The sequence below is a fragment of the Vanacampus margaritifer genome, chromosome 1, assembly GCF_051991255.1.
Source record: "Vanacampus margaritifer isolate UIUO_Vmar chromosome 1, RoL_Vmar_1.0, whole genome shotgun sequence".
In the NCBI taxonomy this organism is placed as follows: domain Eukaryota; kingdom Metazoa; phylum Chordata; class Actinopteri; order Syngnathiformes; family Syngnathidae; genus Vanacampus; species Vanacampus margaritifer.
This window is the reverse complement of record NC_135432.1, coordinates 55,929,556-55,946,189: the sequence shown is the minus strand read 5'-3', so window position 1 is coordinate 55,946,189 and position 16,634 is coordinate 55,929,556. Positions and strand designations below refer to the sequence as shown.

General features: G+C 42.2%; 1 protein-coding gene across 1 annotated transcript in view; it reads right to left on the bottom strand.

Moving 5' to 3' along the window:
• LOC144042513 (fibroblast growth factor receptor-like 1) overlaps positions 1-16,584 on the bottom strand; it is a 34,266-nt gene extending 17,682 nt beyond the window's left edge. The window contains exons 1-2 of the mRNA XM_077555417.1: positions 16,338-16,584; positions 15,575-15,670 (exon numbers count right to left, since the gene is read on the bottom strand). Coding sequence (XP_077411543.1) covers positions 15,575-15,638 — 64 coding nt within the window. The 5' untranslated portion in view covers positions 15,639-15,670; positions 16,338-16,584. The remainder of the gene's footprint in view (positions 1-15,574; positions 15,671-16,337) is intronic.
• Positions 16,585-16,634: the final 50 nt, after the last annotated feature.

Here is a 16,634-nt window from a genome sequence, read left to right as displayed (position 1 = left end):
TGGAATCTTTCATAGTGCAGGAAGAGGAGGAGGAGGAGGAGGAGAAGCAGGAGGCCTGGCGACTTACAGAATTAGCTCTGTTTGTCTTTTGCTCAGTTTGGTGACGGATTATTTAAAGAGAAAGGGCCACATTCAATATTGCATTCTTGGGACATACTAAATATAGAAGGCTCATAACATGAAGAGAGATTGGAAGTCCGGGCATGTGTTATGGGAAATGTGTCAGGAAATGCAAATAAAAGAGGTTAAAAAAAAAAGTTAAGATTATAGAGAATTGAGTAACATTCCTATTTATGAACACCTGTGGATCTGTAATGACGTGCAGATGCCACCCCAACAAACACATATTGTTATTCTAATCACTGCAAACATGTCAATAAAGGGTGGGCTTGGCCGCTGACAACCACATTAATAACGAACACCTGGATCTTCAACTGGATAAAACTTGCAACTCTGCTTGCCCCATCCAGGACAACTGTGGATACTCAAACAACATCTGTAAACATCATCTCGTAAAAAAAAGGATTTGTTCTTTAATCTGCAGCCAAGTGCAAGAATTTGTTGTGCATCCAAATTATTTTTTTTGTCCACAGCCAAACTGCGGTGATTCATCACGATGATAAACGCTGCTGCAGAATGCGTGAGCGTGTGCCTAATATGAAGTACGGGGAAATCTTCAAAGTCAAACGCTTCTAAAGTTGTACAATATGAAATATAAACAAAAAGATAAGACTCTCTCTCTCAGGTGTCACAAAAACTTTGCCAAACAATCATGGCTGATTTCTTCCGCTCGCAATTCTTTTTAACACCACAAAAGGGTAACAGCAGTGGCAAAGAGCAGAAAAACTACAGAACTCAATATCTCTATCTATGTCCTATCTACTCTGCACACTATGGCTAAAAATAAAAGAACAGAATCTAGACTAGAACTGTTTTTTTGTACACTGACAGTAAATAATGTTAAAATGCCACATGAAATATAGGCTGTAATAAAGGTTTCATTGTGGCAGCATTTGAGCCCGGGAGGAATGAATTCACTTACAATTCTAATGACAAAGACAACCAGCATCAGAGATACAATTATGTTCAACTTTGGATGTTCTATTCTACAGTGGAAATTTGGCTAACAAGTTTAATTTGCTTTTGTGACTAAGCTCGCAACTCAATTAACTTGCATATCAATTCATAACCTTATTGAAATAAATTAAAATAGCATTAATACGTTCAAAAAAAAAACATAATTTGGAATATTTTAATAGGGCTAAAGATTGCCCCAAAATGTTTTTTGAAAACAAGATCGACACCACCTGGAGACAAAAGGTGCAAACTCAAGGGCATGAAACAGGGTTAGCCTCATGTTGCTAGCTTCTGCTAGCCCGACTGCCGCTACTAGCAGCAACGGAACCACGGAATAGAAAATAAAGGGCAGCGATGCAAAATGATGCTTCGTCGCCAGATTATCTCGTGGAAAGATTACAAGATTCATCATAGATATTTTAGGACAACGCGCACCAACACCAAATATGTGTGCCTAGATTTTCTTCCATCACTCCTAAAATGTTAATTTAGTGGCTGCTGTGCTCCTAGCAAAAAAAAGTTAGTCTGCAGTCTCTTAATATTAATATTTATTAATATTGTAAAGACAACTAAATTAATTAAACGGGTTTAATAAAGTGTACTCCTGTACATTGCGACAAGTTGAGCCACAAAGAGTAGTAGTATGCGCTGTATGAGTGCTTTTAAGGGGCGTGGCCAAGTGAGTGACATAAGCAAAATGGCTGGTCAGACTGCATGTGAGTTTTGGCCGAACTGTAGTTCCTAGCAAGCATTTTTAATTTTCTTTTATGTGACTGTTTGTTCAATAAATGGCTTAAGTCCATTGGTGACAGTCACTCTCTGTTTTTTCCCCACTTGACTTGAGCAGTCTGAAGCTCACTTAAGTCAGATTTTGGCTCGCAACACAAAAGCAAAAGAAATAATAAAAAATGTATAAATAAAAATCGACCAAGCAACGGCTCGGCTCGTAACTTGAAAATCTCAAGTCAAGGCACCACTATATTTACTTTAAAGATAAGAAGCAGAGAGGTAATATGTAGAGTGCTTCCTCCTCCTTTTTGTCCCCCTCAGTAGCACAGTGTTAAGCCAACAGACCGTACAAATGCAGACAGACATCACAGTCTAATGTAGCCTACGCTCGCAGGGCTCTATTCCATTTTGCGTCTCTTAGAACCTCAGGCTCAATTGTGTAATGCACATCAACAAAATGGAACGGGGGAACGGAAAGTTCAGGTTGAGCAACACGAGCTAGAAACCAAATCCACCGTCGGCGACTTCACATGAGACTGGAAAGACGAAGGCGAAGGTGACAAGGTGAGAAGAAGGTTGCAGCCTAGGGAGTGTGTGAAAGGCCACAAGTTTTTTTGTAAAAGAGCGGGCTATACATTTCACAAGCACAGATACAAATCAGCATTTAAAAAAAAAAGTGAAAGGGAGAAAGATGGTAGGCGAGGTGCAGAGCAAGGTGGCATTGGAGGCTCTTCTGACAGCTGGGAGGGGCTAAGAATGTCGTCTTTTCTTCGCCGATCCAAAGACCAAGCATCCCGGCGGGAAAAACAATCCCCGTTATTCCCCCTCACTTTGCTTCCCAATCAATAGATAAGAGTGGGGTAAGACCAGTCCGGACAATGGCCCTTTCTTCAGCACCATCTTGATGTTGGCTGAATAGCAACTGCATCCGTGGTGGGAATGGTAGCGGCGGAGCGATTGGGTGACTTGAGGAACAGCAGGAGCGGGTGAAACAGAGAAAGCGGTAAGGAGACGCTCCCTGATTAAAGCAGAACCACTGGAATAACATCGCCCTCTTGTTCTCACCAACCTTTCTCCACAACAACAGGCAGCCCCTGCAGACTCCATCAAAAGGAAAAAGAAGAAATGACTCCAGCGTCATAAAGCTTCTAGAAACATCTCCATCACGCGGCCTGCCCATAACGGGGCCTACTGTGGCGCCTTTGAACTCTAAGCTGCTATATTTCATTAAAGTTGACGGCCGTCTGCCGGCCCGGGCTGCCTCAGTCGGCGGACCCCTGCATGTGTGTGTGTGTGTGTGTGTGTGTGTGTGAATGTGTGTTTTTGCAAAGGCAGAGAGAACTACTGTCGTCTGAAGTTACGACACGGCACAAATCCACGCTCCACCCACAATAAATCAACGAGATATAAACAGCTTTATCGGGTTGGGGTCCCTGTAGTGTTTCAACAAAGACCACCTCTGTTTACATCATGATGACACTTTTAAACAGTTTTGTCTGTGGAAACAAGTAGAGGTGCTACTCCAATCACTATATACAGTATTCTTAGGAGAAAGGAGCCTCTTGAAAACATGGTCTACCATTCAAAATGATCACAAGTCAAGGCTTCTTTTAATGCAGGTTAAAGGTTCCATAAGCGGCTGTCTGGGATGTATAGTATAGAATCTACATTTGCAGCAGTCTTGGATTAGTTCATATCAACTTTTCTAATGTTTCTATGTTGTCTGCTACTACGAGTCTTTAAATCACTGAATGGTTTGGGTCCTGAATACGTTCAAATAAATGCTGATTGAATATAAACCTAACAGGGCTCTGAGATCTGCAGACTTGGGTCAATTCGTGGAGCCAAGAGTTCAAAAGTAAACATGGTGAAGCTCCTTTTAGCTGTTATGTTGCACATAAATGGAATACGCTGCCAATAGAAGTGAGTGTAAAGCTACATTGCAAACTTGGAAATGGCAGCAAACATACAAATCCTCCCAAAAATTTGCTATCATGTCAGCATTAAAAAATATATATTTTAAGAGGGTAACTATTTCAAAAAAAAATCGGTGGTAATCCTGAAACAAAACCCCCAGTAACATTAATATACCATCCAAACTTTGAAATGTAGGTCTGCCTTTGGCCAGACGTGCTGTCACAAAGGGGCCACAGTGAGTAGCACTCTGCCGGCTTTATCTCACTCCATTAGGCTGAGGACTGGTATACACACCAGGACTGAGTGTGCGCTTTGGGCCACTTATCTGGGAAGAGGCACCCGGGAGGGGGGGAGGGTGTGGGTGTCTGGGAATGGAGAGAAAGGCCAGATAGAGTGACAAACAGACTGAAGGACAGGACGAGTGGTCCCGACGGTGAGGTTGGGGGTAGGGGGTGGATAAATGAACTTGAAGCCAAAGAGGGGTTGTTCTAAGAGGCACAGGAGCGAAGATGGCAGAGAGGTCTCCTTTAACACAGCTCATAGCCGCATGGGGGAGTGAAAGAGGATTAGGCAGGCCGAGGCGGCAGTAACCAGGAATCTCAACAATCTCACACCCAGATCCCGGGCCTGGGCTCAGCCACATGACCCTCTCCAACACACCGCTTTCTCTCTGCAGCCCAGGGCAGGGTACCGACAAGCACCTGTTTATGACCGTCTGTCTCTATGTTTGGTGATGGATGGACCACTTGGGGTGGGACATTGTGTGGTTGCTCATATGTTTGTAGCATTGTCCCGCTAAAATCACTTTTAATCACAATTTATTCAAATGCAGTTGGATTGTTGACTCACAAGACATTAACTGTAAGGGTGCAGGATATAATAAAAAATTAAGTTGATACCAAGTATTAAGTTGCCGATTTTGCAGCATGTTTAACTAGAGCAACTAGTGCAAAGGGGGGCATTAAAAATAGGGACATTCCATGCCAAATCACCCAGTGGATTTAAATGAGCAGATATTGATTTGGATGAAAATTGGTGTACGATAGTGATGGCAAAATTTTTAGGTCAATTGGAGCAGGGATTTGGGAGCAATGACCCGCCAAACTTGGATATTTTTGTCATAAAGGGGCGTGGCTGTCTTCTTCATTTGAATCCTTATATCTCAGGAACTACTGGGTCAATCTTCACAAAAAAAGGTATTGCTGGGAAGGGAATTCAACAAGGATTCCAAATCTGCTATCACTGGTAAATGTTCTAGTAATATTTTTGACCTTTTGTTTTTATTGACCATGAAATTGACTTTAATAGAATGTAATCTTAATGTAATCTGTGACACGCTCTCTCTAAAAAAAAAAAGGGTTTCCCATTTCTGAAACGTTTTTGTTTTAGAGAACATGCGAGATTACATTCAATGAAAATTTTTGTTTTCAGATCATGTGATCCACAAGGTCAATTTCAAGTCAAGGCAGCTTTATTTATATATGCACAAGGAAACTCAATGTGCATGAAACATGTTTTCAAATGATGTTGATTTTCAGACTCAAAAACAATAACTAAAACAAAAAGACAAACTATTGTATCTTATTGTTTCTTTGGAAAATTCTGCTGTGTAAATCTGGAAAATTCTGCCATCTCATCACGTACAGTATGCTCCTCATTTTAAGAGGCCCAACAACAGCGAGGTGCATCCTGCCACTCCCTTCTTCAATCTTTTGCTGCATTCCGCAGTCACAGCAGACCTTTCATCAGCACTCTCGTCACAGTCGGGGGTACAGTATGGAGGCACACAACGAGCTGCAGATGTTCTACAATTTAGTCACCGTCACTCTGGTTTGATGTGATGCCAGACAATGGCCAGGCATACCGTCAACCACAGATTGTGTTATGTTGTGTTGTGTTGGCCACCTTGGTGTGATAATGGAGTGATGGCACAATGCTCTTGAGCTCACTATCAGTTCGTCTCCGAGTTTAGAAGCTGAAGGGCAGCCATATTCCGTGATACTGAGCAGCACCAGAACTTTCCAGGAGAATGACAGTATTATTAATATGAGTGAAGTTGCCAGTGGACGGGCAAAGCTCCCATTGACAGCAATGGGGCCTCCCCGCAATCCGGCAATATTGTGTGGAATCAATCTGTCATCGTGGAGCTGTTAAGCCTGTCATTAGTGTGTGCTGCTCACCCTTTCACTCTGACAATTTGTTTCCCGGTCCACTTTACCACTCTGATGTAGCAAAGTTCACTGCCATCTTTTCATCTCGAGCTGTCTCCCTTATTCTTCATTTGACCGCAACATGCTATGTTTCCCACCATTGCACGGGTCTGATACCAAGGACAATATATGGGAGTTAACTATTCTTGGGAAAGGCCCCAGCCGACTCATGACCCTGCACAAGATAAGCGTCTTAAGCGATAAAGAAAATGGTTGGATAGGGTTAGTGATTGTTACATCTATGAAGGACAATCTGCTTTGGTTGGTCTGTCGGAGTGATAAACTGGAGTACTGTGTAAGACTGCAGCATGGACAAAGGAAGACATTTATTTTATTTTATAGTTTTTAAAACTATATACAGTTCTTTCCTCTTTTACTCATACTGATACCTTAGCAAAAGGGGTACACGAAACAAAAAAATACAAATATGTAAGATGATGGAGCTTTTGTTGTTAATCTCATTATAGGTTCAGTAGAGAGTTGGGTTACCAGAAGTTGAGAGGTTCCACTGCCAACCGTTTATCAGTTCTGTTGTGATGAACACAACCTGGACAAGATGGCCGATCTGGAAACTACACTAACAGAAACTGAGAGTAAAAGAAAGAGTTGGATTTTGAGGTTAGAAGTTATTCCTGCTCGTTTTAGCTGACCCAGTGGAATGTCGTGAGGTACCGGATAGTATTAAACTTGTATCTAAACAACATCAGGAAGGCACAGTCCAAGCTGAACGTTTTGTCTTTGCACACAGAAGCTCAGATCACTATTGCAAAAACATGCGCTCAGTGTTTTCACCACATTTATCAACTCAATGTTAAAACTATGTGGATATGAAAAACATCATCATCCGTTTAGAGGTTCTGCTCTGAAGCGAAAATTCAAGGACCTGGCTCACATTTGACTTAGTTCTTCCCAAAGGTGTTTGATGGGTTTGAGAATATCTACTCCAAACTCCTCCAAGCACGCCTTAATGGACCTTACTTGGTTGGTGAAGCTGGAAAAGGAAAGGGCCCTCCCCAAACTGTTCCCACAAAATTGTCCAAAATGTCTTCGTCGGATGAAGAATTACAATTCAAGGGTCTAGGGTGTGTCTTAACCCTGGAGAACCCAAGAACCCTTTTCTTCTTTGAAAAATTATGAATTATACATTAAATGACTGCTATAAGTTCACTGAACACCAAAATATATGTTTTTTCAATTTTAACCCTTTTTTTTTTTAACTAGCTCAGAGTTGCTAATTTATCAAAATATATATACAGTATATATAACATACTCCTAGGCATTCTGCAACATGATATGAAATAGATTAACAAAAAAAAGACAATTTTACCATCTGATGGTTTGCTGAGAAGATGGTTTTGTTTGGATGCAATATTCAGCCACTAGATGGCCCCATGCAGGGGTCAGAAGTGGCACTCTGGACTTTTGAAGTTAAATTTGTAAAAAATAAAAATAAAAAAAAAGGGTCTTTGTTATTTGAGTAGCAGAATTTATAGGGGCCAAATTTGACCCTGTGGGTTCTCCAGGGTTAAAAAAAGGACTTCTCCATATTGTGTCGGTCTTTGCAGGCAGTTGATGACCATAACAGACACGCACTGTAAACATTGTTAAATGCTCATCTCTTCTATTAATCATCCATGCTTAAATGGCTTTAAACACATACATAAATCATGTAAATAAGTTGCTAGAGTATGAATGGAGGCCACATGTGCCAAGTACATCGAAACTGGGGGCTGCTCCAAAGTCCGAGTCATATCCTTGTACATGAGGAAATGCAATCTATTTCGCTGCATGCTGCAGTCTGGGATTGTGCGTCGCCTCGCTGTAAAGAATGACAGATTATGCTCCTTGCTCCGAAAATGATTATTCCTTGTCATCCTGTCTCACGCTGATCCAAGTTAGGGCAGGGACACATTTTCCATTCATCACAGAAGAATTGGTCCCGTCCTCGCCTCTGCCGCAGTGTTTAGAGAGACGGGGGCAGCATGACATCTTACGCTTCGACAGTGAAAACTCCTGTTTTGATGAAGTGTGACAAGCATTGGCCCGAACCACATAGAAACTCAATCAAAGGGGGACAATGCGGTAAAGAATTTCCGAGGTCACTGAAAAGAATCGCTAATGAAGAAGAAAATGGGATTGAAAAAGCCAAAAAGCTATGTGGGGTCTCATTGAAGCCTATCAGAGGTGAACTGAAAGAGGTTTGCAGAGGAGGACGGGAAACTGCGAGGAGGGTGTGTGGAAGTCAGCAGAGGCCTCATTCAAATTTTCTTATCCCGAACGTTCCCTGGCTCGGCTTTCTTCGGGCCAAGCCAAGCCGTCGCTGTTTCCACGGCCATAACTTTCAATCAACCATTAACTGCACAACAGGGGGGGGGGGGGGGGTGTTGTGTGTGTGTTTGTATGTTTGTGAAAGGGCGAGAGGATAAATGTGTGCCAGTTGCTAGGACAACAAGTCATGAGGCAAACAACACATAGAATGTCATAGTTTCTTTTTTCCGTCATGTACTGTACATCAGATTTCCTGATGCGATTTGGCGTTATGATAATGAGACTATAAAGCGGCACAGCTGGCAATGACATGTCCAGCAAACAAACAATCACAGGAGTTGGCAACCGCCGCGTCTGCAGTTCAAATCGACCGCACTGAATAGCATCACAATGAATGTAGGGCCGAACCTGCTGAGCCGGGCCGACATCCTGAAGGCCGCCATCATTCAACATGGGAATCTTTTCTCAAGGTAACAAAAGGTTGTCATGGGTTAACCAGACTACAGTGTTGGGGTTTTTTGTATGCCGACAAAATATTGTGACAAGAAGCCAAGCTGAACACACAATGGCATCTGTAAATCAACTTTTCTGGATTCTCTTCAAGAATACTGTAGCAGCGTCTCTTCTTGATGGGGCAAACAGATCATTTTGAGTGACAAAGTCAGGGCGTGGGATGGCAAAAACACCCTTAGAACTATCCTTAGGGCTACTCTTATAAAGAAAGCCATAGCCAAACATATTGTGCAGTTGAAGACATTAACCGTGGAGAACCCACGGGGTCAAATTTGGCCCCTATAAATTCTGCTACTCAAATAACAAAGACCTTTTTTTTTTTACAAATTTAACTTCAAAAGTCCAGAGTGCCACTTCTGACCCCTGCATGGGGCCATCTAGTGGATGAATATTGCACTTACATGAGCCAGAGTGGTGGTGACAAGATGGCTGGCAACATGCTGTTTTGTTGAGCTGGAAATCAATCCAAACAAAACCATCTTCTCAGCAAACTATCAGATGGTAAAATTGTGTTTTTTTGTTAATATTTTTCATATCATGTTGCAGAATGCCTAGGAGTATGTTATATATATATTTTTTGATAAATTAGCAACTCTGAGCTAGTTAAAAAAAAAGGGTTAAAATTGAAAAAAACATATATTTTGGTGTTCAGTGAACTTATAGCAGTCATTTAATGTATAATTCATAATTTTCCAAAGAAGAAAAGGGTTCTTGGGTTCTCCAGGGTTAAAAATGCATGAAAAATCAACCTTGAGAGAATATAGTACTTTAATTGCCCCCCCCCCCCCCCCCCCTACTTCACTCAAGAGATGACAAATCTGAAACTCACTTATAACTCAAAATTTGGCTCGCAACACAAAGGAGAAAAAGAAAAAAAACCTTGTAAATTGGGGTAAGCCAAAGTACCACTGCATAAAAAGGGGAAAGATTAAATACATTTTACTTCGTCCCAACCATCTTCAACATAACTAGAGATGCGAGGCTCAAAATAACTTTGTGGAGGAGTTTTGCGTCAATTACTACATTAAAAACATGACAATAACGAACACACATTGTGAATACCAGTATAGTTAACTGTGTTTCCTTGTCTGTAAACATTTTCAGGGTGTTAATTAATTTCAAAAATTGCTTTCTTTTTGACTTGCAAACCCAAGCAAAACTGCTTACTTGGAGCCTTGAGATTTGATCATTAATGATTTGATGACGTCGACTTCATTATTTACAGATTTGTTTCTTTTCTGGGTCTTTTCTTACATGCTTAAACAAAAACAAAAATACAAGTACATTCAAACTGTGAAATAGCTCAACTTGACTACTGCTACAGTAGTTAATTGGGTTTACAATACAACTATGTTGAAGCCCTAAAAATGTGGATTTGGAGAAGTAGCGGGCAAGAGAAGACCCTGTCACAACAAGGGTACGAGAAAACAGAAGGGAGTTGTGGGCCACAGAAGGAGCAAGACAAACACTTCCCACTGTGGAACTGCAGGGTTATTGTAAAGTCCCATGTACGGGTCGACCCCAGCTCCCACATACGGGCTCGCCTCCAGCCACTCAGACTGATTGACACCGGGAACTTGACACACAGTCGAACCTCTGCCATCTAACGGCCAAACCAAGCAGCTGTCAAAGAACACAAATGGCTACCTGGTAGATCATTGGAAGTCGAAGCGGCAAAAAAGTGCGTCAACGCGGTTAGCATGTGAATGCTAATTGTCTGACACGTTGATTGTGTGGGGTTAACTGGAGCATTTCAGCCAATCGGAGAAAACGTGTGTGGTCTGAAAGCATCCCGAGCCCAAGCAAACTAATGAGCTCTGGATGCAGCCTCGCTCGTACAAACTTGTCAGCATTAGCATACAGCTGACAGAGGCAAACATGGAAAGTGGACAATGCCTTGTTGAAACTCCACATGAATGCTAATTGGAGTGGCCATTTAAATCAGTCAATGAGGGAGTGTTGCTAACAGGGATTATATGACCCCTCTTAAGTAAACACCAAGTGACCTCCATTATGACTACTTATCACAGCTACAGCCCTTTCCTTTCTTTCCCTGTGAGGGGTGAAGTCTGACACATTCCTCCCTCTGCCAACCCGGGGTCAGCGGCGTGCGCTGATAGACGGGGAACACGGATTGTTTTCGTGGTGAAGTGGAGGGAAAACAAACAGATTATTCCCACCTCGGGTTTGAAAAATCCCCTTGGTCGTCTCATTATCAAGACTTTTCTAGGGGTAATTTGCTTCATAAAAACACAGTATAAAAACAGCATACGTCCAAGTGTTACTTCTCACGCACGTCTAAACCGCGGCGCCACAGCAGCACCGAGCCCTCGGCCCAGTCGACGACATAGCATGAGTGTTTAAAATGAATCCGCCACGTCCAAGGTGGGGGGACGGCCACGTCATAATCCACCCATTGTTTGTCGCAAATGGACCTCCACTCAACAAATAGCTAAGATGAGCCGAGAAAGATCGGAGAGGGGGGGTGGGTGGGTTGGGGTGATTGAGTAAAGGTCAGTCCGTGCCTTGTTTTAACAACAGCACATTAAGTTAACCTACTTCCTCCAGCTTTACAGCGGTAATAAAGGGGAGGAAATGCAGTAACTGGCGGGCAGGACTGACTGTCGGCTTTTGTGCGATGATGTGTCGGTCCTACAGATGGAGCTCAAGCAGAAAATGAGCCATGTTTACCTTCCTGAACCCTGAAGTGGAATATTCAAACATAATACACAAGGCAAGTTATTCTTTCTGTCCCCCGACCCCCTCCCCGAGAGCATCTACCTTGGCCCCTCGCTAGTCAGGAGATATTCCCAAACTACAAGGACGTTCGGGGCATTGAGTTACTTTTGAATCTCACTTCATTATGCGTAAAGGAAATGGAAAACTGTGTGGATGCGGCCAAATGGCCTTGTGATTTTAACAGCCACTGGCACACCGTGCATCACAATACCTCCTTGTTGTGTGAGCGTGATGTAACGGTGCTGTAAAATGTATATTTTTCCGACGGGGATGCAAAGAGTGCGCTAAGTTTGTCCAGATGGCAGCGAAGGTAGAGAACACGTGGCTGTGTGCGATGCAGCATTCGTTTGTTGATCATTGAAATGCAAGCAAACGGTGCGTTGTGCTGTTTGCCAGCAGAGACACCTGGTTCTCTTTTCATTCTCATTTGTGCAAGACACACATGTGTAAGTACACGCGTTTATCGTAGCAACTTTTCCACTGCACAGTTAAAGCTCATTTTAGAGACAAAATATTAGGGATGTTCGATAACACTGTTTTTTATTTTCAGACTGATGCCAGTACGAGTACTGTACTCAACTGTCCAGTTGTCATCAATACTAATACTGCTAGTATTTTTGATACTAGGGGTGAAAAAATTGATTCGGCAATATATCGCGATATTACAGCACACAATTCTTGAATCAATTCAATATGCGGCCGAATCTATTTTTAAACATGATTTTTTTATGGAAATATTCAACAAAATGTCTTACTTAGGGTTAGGATTCACACATTAAGCATGGAAGAATGTTATATTAATGGAACATTAAGCCTTAATATTTTATTTCAGGTCTGTCCAAATATGAAACAGACTGCAACCTGTTTGTTAAATGCAGTGGCTCAGTTATAAGCTTGAATTTTCAGATAAATAAATACATTTTCATACAAATCTTGCAGCGTACATGTACAAGTTTACTGATTTGTATTTTCTAAATTTGAGTAAAAAAAAAAAAAATCGCAATAATCAATTTAGAGATTCGAATCGGGACCTATGAATCGTGATACGAATCGAATCGCCAGGTACTGGGCAATTCACACCCCTATTTGATACTGTACATAAGATTTCCCTCCAAGAAAAACAATGACAGATCATTTTAAAGAAAGACCTTATTTAAAAAAATGGCAGGAAATTAATGGCAATTTTCAATTCTACATTCCCTACAAAATAATATTTGGGCCAATGAGACTCAAACATTTTTGAGAGTAGACTGAGGGACAAAACAAAGTTTCCTCGCTTGACTATAGGGGGAACAATTAATACTTTTTCAATTCAATTATTATTTTCAATAGCATATAAAAACCTCACAGCGAATGTTCTGAACTCCTGTTTCCATACCAGTGCTGGTAGCTAAATCATGCTGACACCATTGCTGTGTGTGTGGCAGGAGAAATTACCCAATTTAAACAAACTGGTGGAAAATTTATTAATTACTACAAATAATGTAATTATTTTTTCATCTAGCTATACAAGTGACATATAGTGACAGTCAGAGTAATTAAATGTCCTTCCATTAGAAAAAAGGAAAAATATGCAGTTGTATCTACCAGTAGCCATTCATACAATGTACAGTGTGTATTACTACAAATATTAGGGATTATTGGTCTAAGTTTAGCGTATCATCAGCAGGTTGTCATTAGTCGATTCTTTGATCGAACACCGGTTGTGAATTTTGTCCCTTGACGCAAAACCTGCTAAAACATTGATTGGGAGTGCATTAAAAAAAAATTGAGAACATCAAATTAGGTCAGTGATCCTCTCTGACAATAAGAGTGCCCCTGCCACCTACTGTAGTGAATGTGCAATTACACTTTATTCTAGTACGGGGGCTTAAAAAAAACATGTTCCCTGAAGTTACATGCGCCCCCTGGCATCACATAGAACAGGGTTCACCAATTCCAAACCTCGAGGTCCGGAGTCCTGCAGGTTTTAGATGTTTCCGCCTACCAACACAGGATTTGTTATCAGGCATGCTGATGAGCTGATTATATGTATCTGGTGTGCTGTTGGGCAGAAACATCTCAAACCTGCAGGACTACGGACCTCTTGGACCGGAATTGGTAAAACCCTGACCTCTGAGAGCAATTTGAGTAGGTCAAGCTAAGTTCACCAGTAAATTAAAAATAGATTTTTTTATGTTGATGTTCATCCTGAAATTTTACCTGAAACCCTATTTTTGGTCAATAGTTTGAATATTGAGTATATAGAGGTACATGAAAAGTTTGTGACATATTTCAAATGCAAAATGTGTCTTGGCTTCATAATTAAAGATTGCTCTCAATGATGAACTCGTTGAGACTGAATTGACAGAGCCTCAGCTGCTTATAACCAAGCAGCGGACTCCATGTTGCCTCAATTGCTTCAAGACGCTATTAATCAATCAATTTCACACGACCAACCAATTCAATGCAAAAGCACAAATAGCATCAATAGCAAGTAGAGCTGTGTTAAACCAAGCAGGCAGTGGAAAATAAGGGACAGAAAAGTCCTAGTGGTCTCTGATCCTGTCGCCACATTAGAGACTGTGCTGGGACACATCACTGGGCACCTCCTCTGGCTGCTGGAGGTGGCTGGGGCACCAGAGAGGAGGAAGTACAAGGGGTGGGGGGGGTGTTCTCGCTTGGCCAGGCGCAAAGACTTTCCGATGCGGAGAGCGGGGATTGCTGGGGGGGGGGGGGAGTGGGGTGGGTTCCATATGTTTGTGTGCCACAAGGACAGGGGGTGTGTGGGATCAGATGTCACCTGATGACTGACAGCAACAGGCTTAAAATGCTTTCGCTCAAACTGACTGCCTCCTCCTCGGCTGCATTGTTGAGCTAACGGCAGGAAAGCGACACGTCCGACGTCGTTTTAGTGTTTCCACGTAAAAGTCAAAGGAGGAGGAGGAGGGTGAAGGTGCGGCGGGGGGTTGAGAGAGGGTCTGGTCTTGATAATTTCATCTACATTTGTCACAAATGTCATCATGCATTGTTAAATTTTACAGGGGCCATTTTACAGCCTCCCTGGACTTCGCCTCGCTGCAAAAAGCGGGTTTGAGTCGGAGCCGCAGCCTGTATTTCACATGCTGTCAGAGCGGAGCTGTTGTAGTTGGACTGGAACACGCGGCTCAGTGTATCAAGAGCCGCAGGAACTTGTATTTACTCTGCTTCCACATGATCATTCAGGATCATCCAGGGGTGTCTGCCAACTGCATATCTGTCAGCACATCTGCACGAGGAGCTTTGACAGAGAAACGATGAGGAGCAGGCTTGATTTTTTTTACGTCCCATCTGTTCATCTGTAAACACGCAAAATGGCCTCTAATCTTATTTAGCCTTCACGACTTGTTTACTCTTGGTGTAGTCGTGCCGTGAATGAGGCATTGTCTGCGCACCAGCGGATCTAATCCCACCCACCCTTCTAAACCAACGCTTTTTCCTGCCACATGCAGGTATTGTACGACCTATCAGACGCCCCTCTGGAGTTTGTTTTACAAGTGGCTAGTTCTCCTCAACTGGAATTGATACGTCTGGTTTTCAGATCTCTCTCATTCCTGCATCGTTTTTTGCATCGGCCTTTGACTGGTGGCCCTCGCATTGCATCAGACACGCTTGAGCCGGCCAGTGATGTTGGGTGAAATCACAGAAATGGCATCCGCGTGTTATTGGGGGGACCTGCTGACAAGCACGCTGCGTGTTCTCTTTAAAAAGCAATGCACTGACCCTGGCACGGGAAACTGTGAATTGTGGTCAGTTTCTCGGCCAGCCAGCCGCGGGAGAGCTGGACTCTCTACACAGACTTGTGTTCTTTCACCCTGGGAAGCTGATGGATGATGTTTGTTTGGTTTAGCTCTGGAGAATGTGCGCACACACGCTCACATTTGAGTAGAAGCAAGCTTGCCCTTCTCTCATTCCCCAACCAGTGTTGATTTTGGGCTCCTTTTAGTTTTTTTTTTTTTTTTTACTTACTTTTCCGTCTCTTACTTCTCTGTGTGAAAACATTAACTGAGACTTTTTCCCCCCGCGCTTGAGTTATAATGAGCCATGAACACAGGAGAGTTCCAGCCTCACAATAAACGAAAGACAGTTCACGTTCATCTCACCTCGCGCACTCTGGACCAGTAAGACAGCCTCCAAGAAGAACAGCACAATCTTCAGTACCGCCATAGCATCCAAACACAACCTTATGCTCGCTCAAACTGAAACACACATGGACACAAGGTGACAGTGTAAATGGAAAATATTACTAGGAGTGAAAATTGATGCTCTACTAGCGGTTCCTAACTTCTGTGTTGAGGTTAGTATCAATACATAGTCCAAAAATTATTTCTTCATAACAAGTATGTTGTGTTTTTCTATCTATGCTAGTGATGTATAGTGGCAGGGAAAATCAATGCTAAATACATAATTTGCCTGTATAACCCCATTTGTTTTGGTCAATTTCATATGGTGTAAAAATATGTGCCTCGGCTCAATAAATGTTTAGGGTAACTTCTTTTTTTTTCTACTGCAGAAAATGATCATAAAAGTCAAAACTGTTTTCAATAAATTAATCATCATCTTCAATCATACGAGCATTTTTCCCCCAGACTTTTCCTTAAAGTTGAAGAAGAATGCAGGAATCTATCAGTGTTAGCGATAAGTTTTCGTTTTCATATAAATGTGATTGAATTGGTCAAATATTTTCCACAATGAGTTTCCAGTGATGATGTAGTCCCATCTACGCAAAAAGTCCCGTGAGGTTTTCTCTCATGCAGTCCTGATTTCAGTTAAACGAGAATCATTACAACATAGTTTATGTAATTAAAATGACACATAAACAAATAAATAAGTCATTATATTAAAAAAAAAACATTGTTGACAAACCTGAACGTTAACTGAATGAAGTCAAGCTCGTAGCAGCCTCTTGACAGTTTTAGCTAAAGTCCGCGTTGAGTCCATGAATCAAAAGTGTCACTTCTTTAAAACATACGTATCCAGTAAACCTCGTCGCTGACATTAAAACAACTTGGCAAAACACAAAACGAAGCACAAGTCTCGCCAAACACCCCCGCCCACTAAAAAAAGGGGTCCCAATGTGTAAAAAGCGTCCAGCGTGCCTCTCCGCCTCTGACCAACAAGTGACTAGTGACTCGTGCCATGCGCGGCCTCGCCGAGCGTGTG